General features: G+C 34.1%; 1 protein-coding gene and 1 non-coding gene across 6 annotated transcripts; both read left to right on the forward strand.

The window, feature by feature from the left end:
• The first annotated feature begins 12,998 nt into the window (after window positions 1–12,998).
• LOC132029873 (probable beta-1,4-xylosyltransferase IRX9H) lies at window positions 12,999–22,280 on the forward strand. Of its 5 annotated transcripts, none has more exons than XM_059419265.1 (5): window positions 13,000–13,583; window positions 13,791–14,681; window positions 15,068–15,317; window positions 15,566–15,772; window positions 21,787–22,280. In XM_059419265.1, the coding sequence occupies exons 2-4, from the start codon at window positions 13,828–13,830 to the stop codon at window positions 15,728–15,730; spliced, it is 1,269 nt and encodes a 422-aa protein (XP_059275248.1). In that variant the 5' UTR covers window positions 13,000–13,583; window positions 13,791–13,827; the 3' UTR covers window positions 15,731–15,772; window positions 21,787–22,280. The 5 variants fall into 5 exon arrangements, with proteins under 5 accessions (XP_059275247.1, XP_059275248.1, XP_059275249.1 ...); XM_059419266.1 differs by having other exon boundaries at window positions 13,794–14,681; XM_059419267.1 differs by having other exon boundaries at window positions 13,000–13,340.
• Window positions 22,281–25,211: 2,931 nt separating this feature from the next.
• On the forward strand, window positions 25,212–25,293 carry TRNAS-CGA (transfer RNA serine (anticodon CGA)). The gene has a single exon. It is a non-coding gene; the product is annotated as a tRNA-Ser (tRNA).
• The last annotated feature ends 822 nt before the right edge of the window (window positions 25,294–26,115 follow it).

Raw genomic sequence — 26,115 nt, forward strand, 5'->3', positions numbered from 1 at the left:
AGAGCCAAGTCTCTACAAGCTTCATAGAGGTGGAATCCCACAAGGTTTGGGAGATTGCTTGGTTGGGAGATTTAGTGTCACACCCCAACTTTTGATAGGGCATGATGGGCACCCGACCCTTACTTAGGGCCGAGTGAATCCGCTGATTCTCGTGATACTCATAATCTTACTGAACTCTTAAACCATGAAATGAGTGCATAATGTAAGCTTTTCAAAAAAAAAATATGTTTTTCATCTTTCTCAAATCAAGTAAAATCTGTAATCATATGAAATTTGTAACATAATGCATAATGATACATCGGCTTACGAGCCGCTTACAAGACCGACATGTTATATACGTGACTGCGTACGCAAAGTCTCTAACATAAATCAAGATACCATAACATAGATACTCGACTCGAAGAACACTCCCAAGGAAATGGAGCTCGTCAATCCACCGGAACATCTTCTACTAATATCCTCTACTCATCCGTATACACGCGTGGCATGAAACGCGGCGTCCACAAGAAGGGACGTCGGTACGAATAATGTGCCGAGTATGTAAGGCATGAATAACAACATAATATAGATATGGAAGGTAACATGGAATAAGGAGATAACTTTGTACATCTGGATGCCTCATAAGGCGGATGTCATGCATGCTTAGCCTTTAAAAAAAAATATTTCTATACATATACATAGTACCATGCCCGGCCATTAAGGCTCGGTGTCATATATATAGTATCATGCCCGGCCATTAAGGCTCGGTGCTATCATCATTAGCCTGCGTCCGAGTCTCTCACGTCCAGGGCAATATAATAACATGCTCACTGCAGTGGTGTTCACATCTACGTGCCATGCCCGGCCGACTATAGCGCGGTGCGGTGTGAGAAAATACATACATATATATAAAGCATGCATGAGAGCCCAATCAAAAGCCACAATTATATCGGAGTGACGTAAGGTCGGTAGCCTCCGATTATATTATAGAATAATCATCATCGCTCGATCTCACCTTGAAGGAACAATTATTATAAGGCGAGATCAACAGCAATGAATAAAATCGAGAAAATCATGAAATAATCTCAATAATCTCATAATAGTATTAACATCATAAGCTTTGGAATTTCTAGAATTTAAAATCATCATCATCATCATAGAAACATTCTCATCTTTAACATCGTCATTCATGTTGTAAAAACATGTCCGTTGTTGTTGTTGTCATAAAAGCTTATAGAATCATAAATCTTTGACTCGGAAAATAGGGACATTTTGGAAAATATTTATGGATTATCAAGAAAGAAGTCATGCCTTTGAATCATGAACTCTAACTTTTGGAAGTACGGAGGTTATGAAACATATGTAGGAAATTATAACATAGGAGTTTCTAGAAATAGGATCATCATCATCATAAAACATGTTTATCTTTAGCATCATAAGAACTCTATAAATCATGAATCTCTAGCTTTTGAGAATAAGAATATTCTTGAAAAACATTTATGGATTCACATAAAGGGATCATGAGACATTTGTAAAACACCTATTGGATTCATAAGAAAGGAATCATGCCTTTAGAAGAAAGGGACTAGCCTTAACATACCTGTTCAACCTCCAGTTATCCACACTTATTCATCCAAATTCGCGAGTCTACATTTAAGAGGGTTCACACTATCATTAGACTCATCATAGTATACTTATACTAAACTTTCAAGTCAAACTACTCTATACTCGCGAAAATCGGGCGATCTCCCTATTTATATGCCTAGCCCGAATTCTCAATACCAACAATCAACAACCAATAACAACAACAAACAACAACAACCTCATTACTACCAAAATATTCCATCAAGATACCATATGATATTTTCTCCAACTCCTCCACAAACGAATTCGCTACATAATTATTCCATAAATTTATCTCCGTAAATAAGCCTTAAATGATACCAAAAGAGAAAGATTCATACCTTACTTCCGCTTATACCGCGATATCTCCAATACTTGCCTTACTCCCAAGCCACAAATTCACCGCAACACAATATTATAATCGTAACTATACGCCGGCGGAACCCGAATCCGGAGATTTTTACTTAACTCGCGTTGAAATTTAATGGAGGGAAGGTTGGAGAATTCTCTAGAATTTTTGCGAAATATTTTTGGGCTGATTCTTGGCTGAAAATGAGGGGTTAAACCCCTTTATATAGTTGCTCCGAAGTCACCGTAGCAGTAGTGTAGCAGTACCGTTCACCGACTTACTGTAGCAGTTACTGTTCATCCTCGAAAATTATTTCGAGACCTAAAACTTTTATACATCGATCTCTTTATTTGCAAACTTGGATATGTCCAAAACTCCATACAGTCTGTATAACTTATTCAACATCCCAAACTTAGCAAAACTTATTTTATTTTTTTCCGATTCGTTTAACCTCCAACCTTCACGGTACTTACTTATCACTTGTTGAACATAACATAAACACTTATGACTTCAAACATAATCCTGTCCTTTGAGCTTATGTGACTAACCTATGATGCAACTCAACGCACGAGAATACGGGATGTAACATTTAGAGCTCGAGGTCCTTGCTCGCAAGACTTGGAAGATAGCTTGAAGGGCTATTTGCGCAAAGGGCTATTTGTGCAAGTGTCTACTTTGCTCAAGGAGGGTTGTGCTTGCAAGAAGGCCATGCATGCAAGGTTGATTAGAGGACCATCTATGCAAAGAGTGACGTGTTTGGCCATTGAAGGCCAATCCTTGAATTGAAGACCACACTAAGAATACTAGCCAACCAAGGCCCTTACTTCATTAAGGGTAGCATTGTAATTGTCTATTAGTCTTCTTTACTTAGCTTGTATATATAGCTTGTCTTTCATTTGATTAGGTAGATTGGATGAATTATGTATTGAATACTCTAAAGGAGTGATAGTTTGTTTGGCTTAATAGCCTTTAGGATTTAGGATAGTTAATGGTGGATTCCCTTGTTGGTTTTGAACCTCATTTCCATTGATTTCATAAAGAGTTGTTCATTTGTGGATTTCATTTGAATATCTCTTGCCTGGATTTCAAATAGCTTAGGTTTTATTGATTGAATCCAATTAGAAGGGTCTAGGTTTCATATACTTAAGTTTGTCCATAGATTCATTATCATTAGGGTCTAGCTTTTATCCTCTATTTCTCATCCCCTTTTCTTCAATTCTCATCCCAATTTCTTGTTATCCTTTAATTCCGCATTTTAGGTGTTGATTTGGTGTTTTTCCCAAATCGATTCGTATCACTACCGGTTGATGATGCTTGTTCTTCGGCCAACTTTAGCATATAAAATCTACAACGTCTTGCTAGCATTTAGTTGTTTTCTTTTCTAATCGTTTGTACGGCAAGCTCGCAAGTGTGTGCACCTACTCGAGGCATGGTCATTGAAAACCTTGTTGGGATTTGAGCATTGAGATTTTTCAAGTCACGAACAAGACGTTGTGATTCAGAGTACGGATATGCCCATTCGCGACGTAAACCACAATAATATTTACGTGGATCTGAATATTTCAGCTCGCGAAAATCATCATTACGCTCTATTAAAAGGTGGGGCTTGAAATCATCTAGCATGAATTCACTGTTATCGGTTGAGGAATCACCAGAATAGTTGCTTTGATTTGAGTAGTCATCACCACTGCTATTCGAATCCTGTGAAAAAAATACTGACCAATCTACATTTCTACTATTCGACATTGAATTTTAAGTAGCTACTAAGTAGCAAAAGGCTACTTAGAGCCCGTTTGGATTGGCTTGTAAGCTGCTGAAAACAGCTTATAAGCTGTTTTCAGCTTTTTTGAGTGTTTAGCAAAAGGCTACTTAGAGCCCGTTTGGATTGACTTATAAGCTGCTGAAAACAGCTTATAAGTTGTTTTCAGCTTTTTTGAGTGTTTAACTGACCAACTTATAAGCCATTTTGTGCTTAAAATAAGCCCAAAAAAAAAGTTGGGATAGCCCTTTTTTTTTTCTTTGCATATAAGCTGGAAACAAGCTTATAAGCTGCGTTTTTTAAGCTAAGCCAAACGGGCCTTTATATAGGTATCTAACACAATAGGTTATGGGATCATGACTATGACTAGAGGTGTCAATATGGGCCGGCCCAGCCCAACCCAACCCAACCATAAAGGATCAAAGAATTAAATCGGCTAGGACGAGCTGGTCCTTTTAATTGAAGGGCCTGCAAAATGGCAGCCCAACCCAGCCCTAAGCGGGCCACGGGGTAGGACGGGCCAGCCCTTTAGGTTTTTTGGTCTTCCGAAATAACATTTTCTAAGTGATTTTTGGTACAATTTGAACATGAAACTTTTGCAATATGAAATAGAATCTTCTAACACCCATTCTTGCGCAAATTCATATCATAGAAGAAAAAAAATTAAGGGAACAAATATAAATTATTATTTTTGATCACTAATTCAGATCACGTTCAAAAGAAATTAAACATAATATAAATTCTAAGACTAAAAAGTATTACTCTAGTTTCTAATTTACTACTTAGTAGTAAGTACATTCATTTTTTCTCATTACTTTTTATCTTTTTGTTTAATTTACTTATTTTTTTTAAAAATTAATTAATTTATTATTCTTTTCTGGCCTCAAGGGCTGGCCTCAGCCCAACCCTTGAGGCCGGCGGGCCAAGAGAGGCTGGGCTTTTGAGCCTCACTTCTATATGGGCCGAAAAAAATCCTAACCCAACCCTACTTAAACAAAGGGTTGGATTAGGCCGGCCTCGGGGGCCTGGGCCGGCCTCGCGGGCGAAGCCCGTATTGACAGCTCTAACTATGACCCTACCAACTTGATTTAATACAGTACAACTGTTAATAATATCATGGGGAATCATCATCATCGGACATCTCACAGTCCGAATTCCACTTGGATCTGAATCTGACATAACCATGTTGACCATATTCTACCACGGGCAACGTATTTTCATCCGATTGTTCTCTTCGCGAAAATGGTTAAGAGCAAAATTCAACTCTTGTGGAGTGCACGAGGCATTGGCATAACACGATTTTTGGGCGTTTAAGCCCTAATGACCTCAAGTTTTGTTCTAGTCTGCAGCCTCCCTAACACGCCAATTCCACTAATCTGTCATCGTATTGTTGTAACGTTGATCGTATCTCTCGTTTGGGTTATTCGAGTATTCAAAATCTTCACCCAATTCCCATGTCCTACCCATTGCTTCGAATATGTCTCCTGGACAGAACGTTGTAATACGACTAATATCTCCAAATTGGTTAAAAAACGACATAATAACTCAATTTTGTGTGGTTGGTAGTTATTCATCAATTAATTATATAGCACTCGCTAGCATCAAACGTGTGCATTGTGTTGTCAATCATGTTGATGTATAACACAAACTTTAGATGCGTTATGACGTTTTTCTGTATGAAAACTTCGATCGACAATACGGAGCACACGTTTGACCAGATTTAGCACAGTAATTTACTGCGTTATGTCAGAGTAACGCAGTAAATTCATGCGTTATGCAATGACAACACAATCCGTACTTGATTTGACTTGACGTAACGCTGCAGGTCACACTAATTGCATGCGTTATATGATACAAACGCATTCAAACCTAATATAATACGGATTTTGGATGACACAGTTTCTAAGTTTCATCCAATTTATGCATTTTACACAATTTCTAAGTTTCATCCAACTTTTGCATTTTGTACTCCTAAATTAGTCAAAAAATGGAAGATGTTTCAAAAATTAGGGTTTCTTTATTCTGGGACGGAGAAATTATATTCGAGGATAATAGTTTGCGTATGACTCTCCCCCAAAATACCATGTGATTGTAGTTTTCGTATGCTTATATCTAATATAATTTTTTTTTTTTGTCGTGTAGGTTTTCTACAATGGATAAAGAAGGTATATATTATGTACATCAAAATTCTCCCAATAATTATCAAGGTATATTTTTATGCTTCATTTTTTTTTTTTTTTTTTACACAATTAACATAACATTATCTTTTGTTACAGATGTAACTACGGAATCTGAAATTTCCATAGATATGATATATATACAAATATTTCACAAATGCGAAATGAATATTTGAAAAATAAACAAGCACAATGGAGAATCGAAATATAGAAAGGAGTTTTACCAAATTTTCAAGGTATATTTTCATGTTTGATTTAATTTTACTATTATTAGTTTCTTTTTGTTACAATTAACATTAAACATTTATCTTTTGTCATAGATATAACTAAGGAGTCTAAAGTTTCCATAGACATGATGTATGCAAAATATCTCATAAATGCGAAATGAATATTTGAAAAATGAACAAGCACGATGGATAATCGAAATATATAAAGGAGTTTTACCAGATCATTCGTGAAAGAAATGATTGAATATATTATGAATGTACAAGAATTATTTTCGGTATTATCTACTATTTTAGGAGCACTGCGCAAATAAATGCTTATTTTGTGTTACATTATTCTTTTTGTTTATATTTTTCTCTTTGAATACTAACTTATATGTTTATTATCATTACATGTATCTATTTTTCTTTTTATATATATACAGATTTAGATTAGCATTTTCAGAAAGTTGTATCCATTATTTTGGTACATGAAACCTTATTAATAAATAATTAGAAAAAAGGTAGATTGAATACAACTGAAGCATATATGTTTTAGAATTTTGAATGTTTAAATTTCTTTTATTATTTTCTTTCAAATTTACAATGATAGCAAGTGGATTTACTTTTCTCCGCTTATGAAAAAAATCACTTTTTTCTTAAAAAAAAAAAAATAAAGTTTGATCAAAATAAAAAAAGCTTTTAAATAGCAGTTAAAGTAAATTTTCCATTATTGGAGTAAAGCTAAAGCTTGTAAATTCTCCTTACAAGCACAAATTTATTTTATTCTAAAAGATTCCTTGGAGTTTAATGATTTTTATGTTTGTCCAGAGAATTTGAGGAATACTTTTGTTAGTACTAAAAAAATAATTTGTGTTTGATCATATTTGCTTAAAAAAGAAAGTGCTTTGGTATCCCCTAAGCTTCACCAAATGAGGCATGAGTCTATTTGCAAGCTAATCAAAAGTCAAAATTAGAAAAGAGCGCGGTAGACAAAAATATTAAGTCGAGTGACAAGCTAATATAAAGTAGTGAAAAAGTAATAAAGAAATATGGGGAACAAAAAATACACACACACACACATATACTAATGATATATAAATCGAGGTAAGATAATCTTCTCGGCTATTAAGGTAGATTTTATAACGAATTTATAAATGGATATACGTACAATGCTCTATTTATATATTATATTTGTGTCGTTTCTGCAATTTTTGGACAACTTCCCCTATAAAGAAATGAGATGTTAAACCTGTACATCAAGGAACTCTCACATTAGTTTTGAATCCCACGTATATCTTTATCAACTTCTTTGTTTTAATTACTTATTGTTTTTCATATATGTTAAATATTTAATGTGAGATCCTGCATTCTCGAATATATCAACTTTCACACAACAATTATATCAAGTTAATATATTTTTTTTTTTTTTGGGTCTTTCATGTACAATATCAAGCGCAAGAACTGTGCAGGTAAAATTTTTCAAAAATTAAAATATATGCACACATACATACATAAAATAAGCTTTGAGATTAAGTACTCGGCAATTTTAGGCTATGTTTATTATGAATGACAATAACATATGCTTTAATTGAAATATACAGATTTTAAATTTGAAGTGCATACAAATGCTTTTTTTGGAAGATGATAGTGTATAAATTTTAAAGTTTTACCTCTAAATTATAGGATTTAGGATAATATCTCCATTCCACTTAGTTCGTTATGAAAATGCATAAACACATAAAAATAAATAAATTTATTACATGAAATGCAAATAATTACAATTAATATTCAAAATTGTGTATTAAAAATAAAAGAGAAAATTTAAGTTTAAAATTGCTACATATACTTGAAGCTATAAAAAGTTTTTTAAGAAAATAGCAGAAAGGGATTAGAGGGTTATCTCGCATGGAACAAAATGGCAAAAAATAAAGTTAATAATTTTGTTGCATAAGATGAGGATGCCTAAAACGTTAAATTAAATATATATTTAATTATCTTTTAAAGTTAAAAAAAAAAAAAGTGATAGCTTTGACGATAATTCATAATCTAAACATATACATATAAAAGCCTATGTCACATTTGAAATAATCTGTTAAAATTTTAGTGTAAGCAAATCAAATTTAAATTTTTCTCTCTCTTAAATTCTCCCAATATTAAAAGGAGAATATCTAACAAAGATATTAACTCAAGTGACGAGCAAATAAAAGAAGGCGACATAATAGTTTTTGATAATGTTCTTTTCCTGGTAACTAAATTTTATTAATCACCAAAGAGAAAGCATTACAATTTTGACAATATTAATAGGCAATATTGTAAAATCGAGGTTAATGGAACTGAGGTAGTTGACTGAACTAAGGTTACATAGAGTTCATTTTCTATTGTTTTGTGTTTTGAGAATCCCGTCTCTATAATTCAAAGAGCAGGTTGTAGTTTTGATGAAAAACGAAGTGAGGTTTCTTTTTGAATTGTAATTAAAGGATACATTTTTTAAAATTAAGTATGTTATTCTTGGAAATTTGAATTGAAATATTATATTGAATTTGAATTAAAAGATAAAAGTTGTGTTCCCATGTCTTAACAGATCAAACAAATAAATATAGAGATCAACTAATTAGCAATTATTTTTTAATATCATAACTTTTTAAAAATATGTCAATGCGATATGACAAGGATATTTTTTTGTTTCATATCAAAATGTCTAAAGTAACTGCAATCGTGATATGATATTAAGTGTTAATTTATACTTTCAATATAATTATTTCCATTTAAGTATACATCACTAATGACGTTAAATTCAGTATATTCATACTTATATTTAATATTCACAAATTTAATAATTTTAAATATGTCAATGTGATGTGACAAAGAACTATTATATCAAATAAATAAGATTATAAATTTTTACGATTAATTTCCTTTGATACCGACCGCACATCGTGCGGGTACGAATGTTAGTATCCAAAATATAGAAGGAGGTAATGTTAAATCTTTTGACCATAAGGGAACATAAAATTGAACATGTAAGAGGGTCTCTGAAGATTGACTCATCTCAACTACTTGACTGGAGTTCCGGTACTAAAAGACGTAATTTTAGGAGTTTCCCCGAAAGAATAGTAAGACACTGAAAGGAGGAGATACTAATACTATAGTGACTTGGCTCTGGGTTGGTTTTTTGTGGACAATGCCACCTTAATTATTATTTTCAGTCTTCATGAATTACTCTTTATTTTAGTAGGTGTTAGTCTTCTTTATTTGACCGCATTGTGTCAATATGGATCCAATAATTTAATGGGTGTACATTTGGGGATGTCGAGATAGATAAAATTTCTTCTAACCCTTATTTTTGTTTGTGGTAAATACGGGAATTGTTCGAATTATGTAATGATCAATTATTGACCAATCAAATTTTAAAAAAATGAAGAATAATTAAAATCTTACCTTACATTAATCCTTTTTGAGACGAACTCTAATGTATGGATAGACCAATCAATCATATACATTTTGCTTTTGATTTCAAAATGAATTTAGAATATGTCCAAATATAGCAATTATAAAATTTATGCTCGTCAATTGAGTAGGTGATTTTGGATTGACTTTGGAATTTGGGTTGTATGGGTCTATTTCAAATAATAGACTCTTCAACCATTTTTTTGTTGTTGCTAATGCCCAGCAATTAAATTTTGGATCGATTTAAGTATTAAGGACTAAGGAGCCATGAATGCAGATAATAACATTCATAGGCAACTACAGAGATATACTCTTAAAAGTAGGGGCGTACAAAGTAAACCGACAAATCGCACTAAATCGATAAACCTAGTTAAATCGAGAAAAAAATCCGATTAGTCGTTTGGTTTGACTTGGTTTGGTGTTAAAAAAAAAACCGACTATAATTGGTTTGGTTTAGTTTTAACTAAAAAAAGTCAAACCGAACCGAACCAACCCGACACTACATGTATTCAATTTTTAAAATATTTTATAAATAAAAATATTTATTTGTAATGTAATTTATAAATATTTCTTAAATTTTTTCGTAGTTTTTTATCGATTATCATATTATTCAAGCTTGAACTTAGAATTTTGAATGTCAATAAGTTTTATATCCTATGGATGTTAGTAACTCAAACAGAGTCCAAATCAAAACCAACTCAACACTAATGCTAACAAAAGAAATTCAATTTACCACTAGGAATGACAATAATGTTGAATATCTATTCTTTAGTTTTGCATAATTGATTTAGAGATTGAAAATACATAACTTAAGTTTTTTTTTTTTGTCATGCAATTAATACTTATTAGCCATACTTATTTTAACATGACTTAGTATTTTTAGATTATGGTCATTTTCTTTATGGCTTGTTAATTAGCAATATTTATTTTAACCAATTTTATTAGCTTTTGTTGAGTATTTTAATACAATGTCATCACTCTTTTAACATTTTGTGTTCTTTTCTTAAGAAACACCTTAATTATATAGTTGTATCTTACTAGGACTAAAGAAATATTTGAAGTAAAAGTTATATGTTTTGTATCAAGACTATTCCCGAAAAAAACCCAAAAAATCCGAGAAAACCGAATAGCCCGAAAACCCGAGGTTGAAAAACCCAAATTTTATTGGTTTGGTGTATAAATTTAAAAACCCGACGCAATTGGTTTGATTTAGTGTTTAAAAAATCCAAACCAACCCGGTCCATGTACACCCCTACTTAAAAGGAAAAAATAAAAAAAATAAAAAAATAACTCTTAAAAGGAATTTTTGATGTAATCAAAGGAAAAGAAGAAATATTTGTGTGAACTCTATCTCCGTTACATTTGTTTGTTACTTTCATCACATTGATATGAATTTCTTATGTAAAATATCAATAGAGTTTCGTTTGATATACGAACCAGTCATCGAATATGCTGTAGCCATAAATTATAGTTAGGGGTGGGCACGGTACGGTATATACTGATTATCATACCGAAATTGAAATTTTGATACCGCGATTTTGGTATTATGGTATTTGGTACGGTATTTGGTATGCATTTTTAAAAGTTTGGTATTTGATATTGATAAAGAAAATACCGAAATACCAAATATCATACTGAAGTATTCCATATAGTTACATATACAATTCATATATATATATATATATATATATATATAATTAGTATTAGTACAAACTAATTGTTTAGAATTTGGAATTGCTTGTAGTTTCTTTTAAATATTTTCACATGTGCAAGATGTTAGTATGATATAATTGATTGAAATATCGTTTTTGTGTACCGAAGTATATATATCTTGGTTGAAATGCCCTTTTTGTGTAATTGATTAATGAAGGCATTGCTTGTACTTTCTTTTGAATATTTTTACACGTGTAAGGTGTTAGTATAATATAATTAAGACTTCTTGAATAGCCGAAGTCTTAATTCTTTATTATATGTATATATGTAAGTCGTAGTTGAACAAACTATGGTTATCGAATTTCCGTATCGCAAAATACCGAAAACCGAAACTACCGAACTGAAGTTTTAAATACTGTACCATGCCCGCCCCTAGCCATAATCATGGGACCCTTAAGAGGATCAAAAGTGAAAAAATATTATACTGTGCAGGGTATAATTATAGTAGAACTTTTTATTCAATTAATGCAGTTGAGATTTTTTTTTTTTTTTGAGAGCTGAAGCAACATAATAATCATGGGACCCTTAAGAGGATCAAAAGTGAAAAATTATTATACTGTGCAGAGTATAATTATAGTAGAACTTTTTATTCAATTAATGCAGTTGAGATTTTTACAGGGAGCAACATTAATTAAGACACGCAGGAACTCCCTAAAGAATTTATTATGGGTTCATGATGTTGTATATCAATAGATGCACCAAATGAAGAGATTTAAATGCTAGACATTATTGTTCGCTTGCTATCTTTATTCTTATTGCATGCACCTCTTAAGGATGTAAAATGGTTCTACTATATTTGTCAACAATTATACTATATTTGAATATGAATAAAAACATCAAATATGTACATTTTCTTGTTAATACCATACAATTATCACCCCCTAATTTAGGAAATAGATTCATCCACCCCACAGAAGACAAATTTGGAAATAGATCAGCCACAACACACTGGAAAAAGAGGTGAATAGACGTTTATTTTGTGAAGTCAATACTATGGTGATATATCATTAACATAATTAGGAAACTCATACCGTAAAAGATATGTAATCGTTGATTCATAGAGTACAAAATTAATCTCTTTAATGTGCCAGCCATAGAAGGAATTATCAAATTATTTTCACTCTCAAATATTCTTATCACAATGTATAACTTTCGCATGATACATAACAATACAAAAACAAATTCTGATGTATTAAATATTTAAATCGTCGCCACATTTTATTAAACTTTAATAAACTGCTCATAATTCACTAGTCTGTGTCACAACCAGAACATGAGTTTTGCCTAGAAAAATCCATAAAGTACTAGGAAAATAAATTGAACTAACGTGATGAATGTATATAAAAACAGAATAAAAGAAAATTTTGAATCTGCATCCTAATTATTATCATTAAATTATTGTACTAACTACTGGCACATTTTTTATTCCTTTGAAAGGTGGAGACGTTTTCTCTTGTCCGATCCTTTTAAGTATTCTTTTTATTAATATATAGCAGGAACAAAATTAGTGTAGTATTTATGAATTTGTCTTATAAAAAGTTTATATCAAAATTAAATTTACTTTATCAAATACTTAAATTAAATATTTTGAAACAATAATACCGATCATGTAATGATTCAAATATTGTGGAATGTGCCAACATAAAAGGTCACATATAAAGGTGACTAGTCTGACCCTAAAAAACAAAAACATATAAAGTGAGTAGTAATTAAAAAGGAAAAAAAAAAAAGGAAAGATAAAGAGTGCTCATAAATGTCCTTTTTTTTTTTTTTTTTTCTTGCTTTTTACAGTGGCCAAGTAGTCTACTCTTTTTCTCAAGATTCAAAACATGGAACACTTTCAGCTCATTCTATATGTTTGATTAGTTGTCCAAGAAAGGGTTTTCAAGTTTCTATTTTAGTACTACCTTAACTAAATTGTCTCAAAAAGAGGTTTTTTTTTTTTTGGCATAACAATTGTGATTGTTTCTTCTTGTTCTTTGTCCTCTTATTGATGACCCTTTTCTTATTGGAAGAAAATGGAGTAACCCTTTTCATTTGAGCTCAAGATTTGCTCATCTCAAGTTCAAATCTGGTGTTTTCTTGAGGTCAGAATTGACTTTTTCTTAATTGGTATTGGCCTTTTGTTGACTTATTTCAAGATTTGGTTGGTGGGGTGTTGTGTTCTTCTGTGTTAAAGTTATGATTTTTGATAGACATGTTGTTTCATCGTTTTAGTATAGATCAATACTTACTTAGAAGAGTTTTGAATTTTGAGGAATTGATAGTGTATTGTGATGGACTTTTGTGCTGCCAAAAGAGTCAAGTGGTTGGTTGAACTTTGCTTTGAGGTTAGTTGAACTTGTGCTGAATCTGCCATTTTTGAGGATAGCTTCACTGTACTTGATAAGCTTTCCCTCATTTTTAGCTATCTATAGTTACAAAATTTTCACCTGATTGATTTAGTTGGATAAGGCCTGTAAGGTATTATTTTAGTGTGCCAAGAGTGTCTTTGAAACAATTTAGGGTTGCCTGATTAATATTATGGCTTCGATTAGAAGAACGTTGTCCCCAGTGCCTCGTCCTGGAAGCGCTATGAATGGAGAAAGTCCTGCGGCGGCCTCTCCACTGTCCAAGTCATCGTCGTGTAATCATAGCTATACACCAACTGGTGCATTGATGTCTTCTTTTGGTTCATTGGATTATGCATTATACAAGGTTCAGACATTTGTAGTTGGTCTTTTGTCACGAAGATCTTCTAGGCCCTTAGATAGGTCAAAGTTAAAGGGACTCATTTGGAGGAGAGCGCTTCTACAATTCGTTTTCTGCTTCGTTCTTGGAGTATTTATTGGCCTTACTCCATTACTGAATTTGTCAACAAATTTTATATCTAAACATCAAGCTTTATCCTTTGACGTCCTCCAGCCAGAAGAAAATGCTCGATCATATGACATATCTAGAAATGCGACTTCAACCACTGAGGATTTATCTGTCAAGGATAATTCGACATCAGAGCCTAAATTAGTACATGTTGAACTGAAAGAAGAAATTGCCTTCAATGCCTCTTTTAACCAATCACTTGACCAAGAGTTGATGGTGTCCCGTAAACTTTTGATTATTGTGACACCTACAGAAATTCGGCCATTTCAAGCACACTATCTAAATCGTCTGGCCTATGCATTAAAGTTGGTGCCTTCTCCTTTATTGTGGATAGTTGTTGAGATGAACTCTCAATCTGTTGAAACTGCTGATATATTGAGAAGAACTGGAGTCATGTACAGGCATCTTGTGTGCAGCAAGAACTTGACTGATGTGAAAGAGAAAAACGTTCACCTAAGGAATGCGGCACTCTCTCACATTGAAAGACACCGTCTCGATGGTATTGTCTATTTTGCTGATGAACACAACATATACTCTGCTGATATCTTTGAGCAGATGAGACAAATCAGGTACTCTATTTATTATTTTTTCTTACTTTCAGCGTGTTAGCAACCTTGTTCTACTTTTGTTGATATAAAGCAAAGTGTAAGCAAGTTTCCAGTAGTCTATATCCTTATGGAACATTACCTATGCTCAATTTAGTTGATATTTGCATGTTCTCATTTCCTTTTTTCTTGCTTAAGCTATTACTCTACTATTTTGTTTATAGTCCGTCCTTATCAGGTAAACTTCCGTATTCCTATGGCTTCTTGATGACTCTGATCTTAGGTGCCTCTCATCTTTTCTTTTTGGTATAAGCATTTGGTCTAAATGCAATGAGTCATGCCCCTCTAGGTGATGTGCTGACTCTATGATTCCACATATCAACTTTCTTGATAGATTTTGTTGTATGCAGCCGGTTTGGGACATGGATTGTGGCACGACTTGCTGAAAATAATAGGAAAGTTATCTTACAGGGTCCAATCTGTAACGGTTCTCAGGTTATAGGTTGGCACACTGAAGGTAGAGCAAAAAGATTTCAGAGATTCTATGCAGAAATATCGGGATTTGCATTCAATAGTACAATACTTTGGGATCCAAAGAGGTGGCACCGACCAACACTAGAACCTATAAGGCAATCTGATACAGTCAGAGCTAGTTCACAAGTGAGTTTTGTATCTACCCTGGATCCCTGATGATTGTTAATTAAAAAAAAAAGAAATTCTGTTAGGGGATAGTTCCACAGTCACCAAAGCTAATGTGATGGTGTACCTGAAAGAACATGGCTAGTGAAAATGAATAAGAAGTTGGAACGCCGCACCGTACCATCCTTGAAAGAAAGGGGAAGGGATATTACAGCTGTTGTCTATATTACCTTATGCGCAAATGTCAATCCTAGTGATTCTATTTGCAGGTGAGCACATTTATCGAACAAGTGGTGGAAGATGAAAGCCAAATGGAAGGTTTACCAATGAACTGTTCAAGAATCATGGTTTGGCAATTCAACACCGAGATATTATACCCATATCCTCATGAGTGGCTGGTGAAAAATTACTCAAGCACCAGTACTTCAGTTTGATGACAATTTTGACATGCAGAGAAATTCCTGAGCATTAACAAGGTGAGTGAATTATGTCTATATTTTCCCCATGGAGCTCCTTACTAGCTCTTTTACGTCTTTTTGTTTCCAGCTTTTATGAAGAAAACAATGATAACATTTTCCAGCTATTATTCATCTGTGCTGTAACTTTTCTTTTATGAGGTGTCTGCTTGTCATGTTAGACTAAATTATCATTCCTTTCGTCCACATCCCCCTCTCCCACAGTCTGTTCGACTTGTTGCTGTTTCTATTTTGATCGTTGAACGATTATATTATTGAGAATCCAGCAACCAGAAGGTGCTGTTGAATATTTATGTTGGACACATCCCGCTGATTATGTAAAGAGCTCAATAAGTCTATCCTGGCCTCTGTATAATTTGCAACAGCCATGTTACACCCAAAAAAAGAAAAAGAAAAAAGTGAAGAGATAATCTGTGTTTAATGCTAATTATAGATTCAGTCTGCTTTCAAAAATTCTTATGTTCTCTTTCCTTCCAATTGGTCCACCAGTCAGCTGAACGGATTGAGTTCCAAATTTCAATCTTTTCCTTTTACACCCCTTTAATATACGAACCTCGCAGCAGCTCTTTCGTTGTCCTAGGCGCAGTCCAATTGATTCCTACAATGTTCAGGATGAGTTCCTAGATTTTCTTGGTGAATGCGCAATGGATGAAGAGGTGATTTATGTCATTTTTTGTCTTTCACACAATGAGCATTTGCTTATATTGATCCCTCCTTTCTGAAAATTCTCTTGAGTTAGGAACTTGAGGATAATTAATAGCTTCTAGAGATGCTTTAAGTAAGGAACTTGAGGATATTGCAAAAGTTTTAGAGATTTCGTGGAGACAAAACTCAAGGTGATAGAAATACAAAGTTCTTCCTCAAACAAGCCAATGCACATAAGAGGTATAATTGCATTGATAGAATTCAAGTTGAAAGAAATCTGGTGGCTGAAAAAGACGCAATAAGAGATCATACTGACGCAATAAGAGATCATACTTTGAATTTTTATAAAGATCTCTTCACTGAAACAGAAAAGTGGAGACCTAAATGGGAGGATGAAAACTTGGCTAAATTATCAGAAGAGGAAAAGATCTGGATGGAAAGGCCTTTCATAAAAAAAAAGTAGAAACTGTAGTGAATATATTTGAAGGGGATAAGGCTCCAGGCCCTGATTGCTTATACACTTCTTCAATAGCTTACTGATGAAATGGCTATGCAGATACAACGGGGAGGATCAAGCTTTATGGAAAGAAGTCATAAAATGCATTGGTGAATCCAGTCCTTGGTGCACTAATTTGAGCTCTAATACCTATGGTGTAGGGGTCTGGAGGACAATCAGAGATTTGTGGCCTAAGCTGGAGTTGAATTTGCAGGTAAAAGTGGGGGATGGAAGAAAAACCAAGTTTTGGAAGGATGGTTGAAATGATCAAATTCCAGTGATGGACTCTTTTCCAGATCTGTTTATCTTGTGCAATAACCCTGAGGCTACAATCAATGATTGTTGGACTGCACAGAGCTGGAACTTATCCTTCCGGAGATTTTTGAATGACTGGGAGGTGGAGAGGCTGGCTAATCTGCTAAAAGTTATTGATGAACTCAAGGGGATCAAATCTAACCCTGACAACTTAAGATGGGAACATAGCAAAGATGGGGAATTCACTGTTAATAGGGCTAACATGGTGCAAAATGGGGTGTACCAGAAAGTATTGAAAAAATATGGAAGAGTTTAGCATCAACTAAAGTGAAGTGCTTCACTTGGCTGGTAGCCAAGAGAGCATGTTTGACTCATGAAGATTTGAAGAAAAAGGGTGCTATCATAGTTTCCAGATGCTTTCTTTGCAAAGAAACAGATGAGTCTAACAACCATTTATTTCTGCACTGCAAATTCACAGCACAAATATGGGCACTTTCTCAGCCTCACAGAGACAAAGTGGACCATGCCTGTGCACACTGCAGGCTTGCTAAGTTGTTGGATCAGAGATGAGGCAGCAAAGGTCAGAAGAAGTGGTGGAGGATAATACCCCAATGCATCTGGTGGACTGTTTGGAGAGAGAAATGATAGATATTTTGAAGATAGATCCAATTCCATTAAAAAAGACAAACGGAATTGTATAGTATCTTTTTATTTTTGGTGTAAAGGGATAGGCTTAGAAGATATAGATCAACTAATAGACTTATTAAGATCACTGGAAGTATTTTTTTTTTATACTCTTTTTGTTCCTTTTGAAGGTTTCCAGCATGTCCTTAATGCTGAGGAATACAATATTTACCAGTTTCAAAAAAAAGGAAAAAAAAAAAGAAAAAAAAAAAAAAAAAAAAAAAGATGGAACTTCTTCAATATGTTCTTCTTTCAAGAAATTAAAATGGAATGCCGTAAAAGTGAGAAAAAGGAGAATATTTGTGTCCACGGGAAAGAGTAGGGTTCATGGGGTTGCGCTAGGATTTGTGAGGGGGGAAGTAGGATGTATTTTAGAAATTGAAAAAAGTTTTCTCTTGTTGCGGTAGGGGTTTGTTGGAGGCTGGCGGGACTTGGAGAGGAGGGGTGTTTGTCTTAGGAAGTTGGAAAGCTGCATAACCTTTAAGGCAGAAAAAAATTAATGACATAGTAGGATGGTAGGACTGGGAGAAGAGGGGTGTTTGTTTTAGGAAATAGGAAAGCCTTCATAACCGTTAAGGCAGAAAGAAATTAACTGTATTGGGAGAAACTGAACATTGGGTTGTAAAAATCACAGTGAGTTGACTGTATTAGGAGAGTTTCCTTTTTTTGTTGATAAGTAACTGTATTAGGAGAGTTTCAAATTTGAAGGAAGATTTTACAGTGAATTGCAAGTGGTAGCAAGATTTTACAGTGAATTGCAGACTAGATAATCTGGTTTGGCTGAGTGTGTGTGCCTTCTGACTAGAGTAGTAATTGTGCTAAGTTTTCTACTTCCAAGTCAAGAAAATTTCCTCCTTAGATCTTAATTCTGTCCTTCACTACTCCTGAATGCAATAGTTGCCTCTTGGTTAAGAACCATGCCAAAAACTTTACGGAAGGCCTGCGTCAAGGGGGTTCCATCTAACCATTGGTCAATCCACGTTCTGGTTTCCTTTTTCCATCACCTACTACAATCTCTATTAATATTTGAAATTCTTCCCAGTGCCTATGAATGCTTTTCCAGAGAGGTACACCATATGGCTCAGCTGTTTGTTTATTGCACCATGGCCCATCCAAACCATACTTTATGATGATACTTTTCCCGCAAAGCTGGTTCTTCCACATTGGATCTCGGTAGCAATTTGAAGAGCAAGCTCTTGTCATGCTTCCTCAGGTCTCTAATTCCCAGCCTTCCCCACTTTTAAGAGTGTGTAACCTTGCTCCATCTTACTACGTGTAATCTGTGGCTCTCTGAATCACCTTTCCTTAAAAATCCCTTCTTATTTTATCCAGTTGCTTCACTGCCTTTAGAGGTATTGAATGCCATGACAATAATTAGTTGGAATCCCATCGAATACAGTATTTATGAGGGTGAGTGTATCCCCAAAATAAAGATATTGTCTTTCCCGTGAAGCGAGCCTTTTTTTCTCATTTTGCCACCACATTCTGTCATACACCAGTCTGTCTATGTGACTATGTTTAGCTTCAAGGAGAAGGCCCTCAAGTACATAGGAGGAATTCTCCACTTTTATGGAAAGTTGACAAAGCCATCAAGAAAATCTGGAACATGGTACCAGCTTGTATATTTTGGTGTATCTGGTTAGAAAGGAATAGGAGATGTTTTCAGGGGGTGTCAACACCTTTAGGTCTTTTGAAAGCAAGGTGTATTGCCAATTTGTTTAGTTGGACCAAATTGGTCCCTGTAGGTAATGCAGATCAACTTTTGGATTTTACTAGCTCATTAGTTCTGGCTTAGATATTTGTTGTACAGCCAGCCAGTCTTCTTTTTGTAAGCTCAAATGCTATATCTTGTAATTATTGCATCTTCTTGATGCCTTTGATTAATACCACTTACTTCATCCAAAAATTCTCCACTTTTATGCCCTAGTATACCTGCTAGTCTCTCCATGTTGTTTACGTTGTTTACAGAGAAGAACTGATCGGTGCCAAATTGACATGTAGCGCAGAAACAATTTCAAAAATTAACATAATTACTTTCAATTACCTTAGTTGTGATCCTCTGCACCAGAGAGTACCAGGGTATCATTTGCATATAGCATATGGGATACCTCAATCGTGTTCTGTCTTTCAATACCAATGAAAGGTCATTGATCAATTTCTTTTTAGCTGCCTACCAATCATTCTACCGAGGAAAGAGGAAAGGAGACCTCTTTATAGCCAGAAGTAGTCTATAGGAGTCCCATTGATTAGGATCGAGAACCTGACTCTAGTGACACATGCTATCAATCACTGAATCCATTTATCTCCAAATCCCATAGCCGTCATCAAATTTAGCAAAAAGGCCGAGTTTAACACTGTCATATGCTTTCTCCAGGTGTAATTTGCAATTGACTCCTTTTACCCTGTGCTCTTGCCTTGTAACCAAACACTCGTTGGCACCTCACATGCATCCATAATCTGTCCCCTGTACAAATACATTTTCAGATTCAGAGATTAGTTTGCTGGTCACCACTTTCATCCTTTTATTGGGAATACTGCAATGATTTTGTATATGCTACTCAAAGGACTGATCGATTAAAAGTCTTTTGACTGAATAGCTCCTTTTTGGGGAAGAGTATTCTGGAGGTAGCATTTACTTTTAGAAACTTTTCCTTCTATTTAAAAGCACTCAAAGGTTTCCATTAGGCCTCCTTTTTGAAGGACCAACATCTCTGGTAAAAAGCTATGGTATATCTGTTGGGTCTAGGGGCCTTATCCCCAGCATTGCCTTTTGAGACACTGAATACTTTGTCATGTGTAAAAAGTTCCGGTAGAAAATCATACTATAGAGTAGGATTGGATATGGGCAGGTCGAAAATGGGTTAAACAAAAATGGATAAAATATCTGACCACCCGTATTTAACCCGGATAAAAAATGGGTTAATTGACTGATAATATGGGTATCCGTATTATCCATGGCTTCAGGAATAGTCAGGTGAGAACACAAACTAAAAACCAAAATAAGTTTAGACTCCCAGAAAAAATAAAATAAAAAAAGCTTAGACTCCGAGAAAACAAGAACTTATGAAACATAATAGAATACAAATGGGTATTTATATCCATATTATCCATTTGGCTATCTATTTTTTTAGTTGATAATATGGATAATATCCATATTTGATCCACTTCTAAAGAGTCGGTTATCCAATACACATATCTAATGGGTCAGATTGGATGGTTAACCATTTTGCCAGCCCTACAAAAAGCATTAACGCCGCAAAGGCCAATGCCCTAATTGCTGTACAATAGAGTTGTAATTCACTAGTTATTCCAGATGCTCGCCAAATCTGAAATAACCATAGAGTCATAGAGGAAACATGAGAGTTCGCTCCTTTCTCGGCTAAGGAAAGAGATACAGAATTCATGAACTTCGCTATTTCATGCGGATCTATTGTATCGTTACTTAGTATGCTTACTCACCTTGCTTGTGCTTCAGTTTGGAGCAAATGTTAAATATTTGAATCAACTGCATATATTTCATTTGTTATTGATGTAATTTATGTCAACTATACTGTGAACATTTCACGTCAACTGCACTGATGTAACCATTTATGTCAACTAAGATGAACAATTATTTAATTGAGGATGTAACCAATTGAGTCAGAGAGTATAGAAGAGGTTAAATGTAGAAAAAGGAAGATACTGGTCACTGGAGAGAGTAACAGCTAAACAAAAGACGTAGCATCTAAATTCGTTACTGCATTCTTGTTGACCTCTGAAATTTGGAGAAAAATAGGACTTCTCTTGATTCTGTAACACATTTATAAGAAACTGGAGAACTAAATAGTAAATAACCTACTGAAAACAGATTGACTTTCCATGATGTTGTTCTTCCCTTTGTCAATAAGTTTTGGTATTAACTATTTGACACATTGTGCCATCGTTTCTAGTGCAGGGAAATTTAGCGAACAATTATGAGCGTCTGCTGCAAATATTTATCGGACCAACCACTTGAATGCTATCAGTTTGGAGCATGTAATGTTTAACTACATGCTTTGTATCTAGAGAGACCAAGGAGACTGGTTCTCTCTGCCCTTTCCTCCCTACCCCATCGCTCCTCTTCCGTTTTTCTGTCCTGCTGCTATATCAGTAGATATTAACTTGTACAGTTGCTTAGCTACTCATAATATAATCTTCTGGCTACCAAGTCAGTAGCAGCAACATTGTTGCCATGTGGAAATTATTTACAACAGATAGGTGAGTTTCAAGTTCCAAACCAATTCTTTCGACGAAGTTTTTTGTAATGCAAGTTGATGCTGAAATGGAGTATTGTTCTTCAACCCGCAGGTTTACTAATATACTTGTGCATATGTTAGGTGCTACTCCGTTCCAACTTATACGATACTCTTCCGTTCCAATTTATATGATACTCATTCAAGTGTTTGACATCATCTCATGTATACAATTTTTTCACAGATACCAAATTTCATAATCACTATATTCTTCAACTTTTTATCTTTGATTTGATTTTTCTTGTTTGACACCATTTCCTTCCTTTACAACTATTTCATAGCTTTCAAGATTTCAAATGAACTAGATTATTCAAAATTTTAATTTTTTATATGTTGTGTCCAGTCAAATACTGTTACGTAAAATGGAATAGCGGGATTGATGGCTTTGCAAGTCTTCTTTTGCATAGTGTAATGCATTTTTCAAGTTGGCTGTCTTTCAGCCATTGCTGCTAGGGGTGGGCATAAACACCGAAAACCGAAAAACCGGATCGAACCGAATTAATTCGGTTTTTCGGTTTCGGTTTTTTCGGTATTTCGGTTCGGTTTTGGTTTTTTTTAATAACAATTTCGGTGTTCGGTTCCGGTTCACTGGTTCTTCGGTTTTTCGGTTAAACCGAAGTTTTTTTTTTTTTTTTTAACTACATGAACACAATTTTTTTGGGGAAAAAAACATAAGTAGACAATAATATTATAATATTTACATACTCTTAGCAATTAAATGTTATTAAATATTACATGGCAGGTTAAGGCCTCATTTGTTTGCACTTATTAGAGATCTGAATCTGAATGGTTCAGACCTTAAGCCATTAAGTGCATTTGTTTGCATTAAGATCTAAGCACTTATTGGGTCTGAATAGGTCTTAATCATTAAGATCTTGAACCAAGTCTTAATATCATTAAGAGGTGTTTTAATTTTTTATGAAACTTTTTTTATCACCAGCAACAACCCCAACCCCAACCCTTCACCTCAACCCCACCCCCATCACTCTCCACTCCAACCCCACCCCACCACTAACCCCAATCCCACCCCACACCACCCACCCTCACTCCCTAGCACCAACCCCCACCCCACACCACGCACTCCCCACTACCCCCACCTACCACCCTCCACCTCCCATTGCCAACCCCACACCCCACCAACCCCACCCCCACTACCTCCCACCCCTCACTCCAACCACCCACTCACCACCCACCATGACTACAAAACATCTATACCATTACTAGTGAACATAAATGTTTTATTTTTTTATCAAGTAATATTTTATTTTATTAAATTTGTATTTATTTTCTACTATTTAGTTACTTTTTTAATTTGAATTGTATATTTATTATGTTTAAATAAATACATTATGCACATTCAGATAGTGAAAAACAAACAGTCTTAATCATTCAGTGTTCAGATCTAGAGACAATATCTTAATCATTCAGATGTGTATTCAGATTCAGACGTCTTAATCTTAATGAAAACAAATGAGGCCTAAGTGTTTTATAGTAAATCAAATTGCTATATATAAGGAAACCTTCATACGTGAATAACTCCAATACCTATTTGTTGTTCAGAGTATAACTGCTTTTATACAATTTCATACTTCTTCCTTATTCTGCAAGATTTTTTTCCAAAGATTTTTTCCTTACCTTTTCTACTTCCTCCTTATTCTCAACTTCTTTCATTGTTCCATAAAAAATAAAATCTCAGTTTTCATTTAACACTACGAGTGATGTTGAACACAAGTATAATAATAATTTGAGTGTTGATTTTTATTATATATAGTATAATAAAAATGTTATACATAGGATAATATTCATATAATTTATTTCACCTATTATAATAAATTAGATATAACTCACATAATTTGATTATACACTATATAAAATTTTATATACACACTATATAAAATTTTATATACCTCGTATGCTTTTATTATACGTTGTATAATACATTATATTTTGTATATAGAAGATATTATCTTGTATGTGTGGATGATCACTATGGTTGGATTCTAAAGTCATCAAACCTTCAAACATTTAGTTTAGCATAAACCTCTGTAACTCGAAGCAATCAAGAAGGAAAAATGAAAATAAATGGAGAGATGTGTAATTGCTAAAAACGAATTAGAACAACCGAAACTGAATCGAACCGAACTTCAAAAAACCGAACCGAACCGAACTAATTCGGTGCGGTGTTCGGTGTCCACTTTCAAAAAACCGAAACCGAAAAACCGGATCGAACTCTGAAAAAAACGAACCGAAAAACCGAACGCCCAACCCTAATTGCTGCATCTTATTATTGAGACAACTCCAACTGCAGCTCAGGACTAGATGTGGTGTTATATTGAACTTTACCTTGTTAAAAGTTTAGAGCATCAAAATCATTAAAACGAATTTCCTTTTAACGAGTTTGATATACATTTATTTATGTATTTATATTGAAAAAAATGCATTGTGGACGTCTTTTATTCACGAAAGAAGAAAAACGTGAGTGAAGTTAAGAAAACCAGGTAAGAAGAAATGAAAGTAAACACATTGTTATAATCTGAGTGAATTTTTTTTTTTAAGTCGATTACTTCAAAATGAATTAGATCGCACAGTGGCGGAGTCAGGATTTTCACTAAGGGGGTTCACAATATGAAAAAGTAAACGTACAAGAAGCCGAAGGGGGTTCAACGTCTACTATATATACATAACAAATAATTTTAATCATGTATAAACAGTGTAATTTTTTGCTGAAGGGGGTTCGGATGAACCCCTTGGCCCTTCTTCCCTCTGCCCCTGCCTTCGCATTCTTAATGGGAAAGGTAAAAAAAAATTTGCATAAATATACAACCCAACATATATATATATATATATATAGCATAAATATACAACCCAACATATATATATATATATATATATATATATTTATATGTGCTCTGACTTTCGACAAAAAGAAAGGTAAGTATATATCCTTCCACTAAAGGGTCTTTTTTGCCCCAAAAATTATTTGCTTTCCCATTAAAGTAAAAGAATGATCGAATAGTGGTAAGTGATGAAAAACAAACTCATTGTTAAATAATAGAAATACTTTTCCAATGACTAAGAACAAACAACCGTCAATATGTCCGAGTGGTTAAGGAGACAGACTCGAAATCTGTTGGGCTTTGCCTGCGCAGGTTCGAATCCTGCTGTTGACGTTATATTTTGCTTTAATTCTTATTATCATATTTTATTTAGAGTACGTGGAGTTTTTTGGAGTGATCATTGTTATGCAAATTTTACTCACGCCCAAAAGGTTTCTCCAAAAGAGTTGCTATATGGGTTCTCAGGAACCTCAGACATTTGCGCAGTTTCTGTATTTGCATTGAAAAATATATATATATATATAAGAAATATGAATTGGGAACCCATTAACAAAGTGTGCTATTAGTTTAGTGATAGAAAAATAACTTTTTAAGCTTTGTTCCTCTTGGTTAAGGGTTCGAATCCCCTTGGTCACCATGTATCAATTTTTTTATTTTTTAGCTTGAGATAGGCGGGAACCCCCAAACTTTAAATCCTAGATCCGCCTCTGCCTAAACTATTAAGGAGTTTCCATAACCGCACCCCCCCCCCCCCCACCAACCCCAAGAACTACCATGAACTCATTATGCTAGGTGGTCTCATTTTTTTAAGATTTCTTTCATCTCCCATGCGTCTCTCACCAAGTTATTCGCAACATTTTGCCACATCTTCAACTGGGGGATTTTTAATCTAAAGAGAGTTTTAGTCTAGGAGGTAACATGAACACCCAATAGCTTAAATATGAAACTCGCAAAATGGCGATAATTTTGGGGGAGTTTAACCTATTACTAATAAAATTAAATTTTCTTATTCAGTGCATTTGTTTCACTACAGAGCATCATTAACTTATATATTCAATTAGTATTTTTCACTCTTCTCATCTGGAAAATAATATTTATTTTCATATAGATAATTTTTAAAAAAGAATATATATTGTGAAGAAATTAAAAAAAAAA

The sequence above is a fragment of the Lycium ferocissimum genome, chromosome 9, assembly GCF_029784015.1.
Source record: "Lycium ferocissimum isolate CSIRO_LF1 chromosome 9, AGI_CSIRO_Lferr_CH_V1, whole genome shotgun sequence".
Lineage (NCBI taxonomy): Eukaryota > Viridiplantae > Streptophyta > Magnoliopsida > Solanales > Solanaceae > Lycium > Lycium ferocissimum.

Excerpts from the sequence above, each read along its gene's own strand:
- LOC132029873 (XM_059419264.1), top strand. The coding sequence starts at position 13,777 with ATGGCTTCGATTAGAAGAACGTTGTCCCCAGTGCCTCGTCCTGGAAGC. Across the intron at positions 14,682-15,067 it reads GAGCAGATGAGACAAATCAG|CCGGTTTGGGACATGGATTG; the intron begins GTACTCTATTTA and ends TGTTGTATGCAG. Across the intron at positions 15,318-15,565 it reads CAGTCAGAGCTAGTTCACAA|GTGAGCACATTTATCGAACA; the intron begins GTGAGTTTTGTA and ends TTCTATTTGCAG.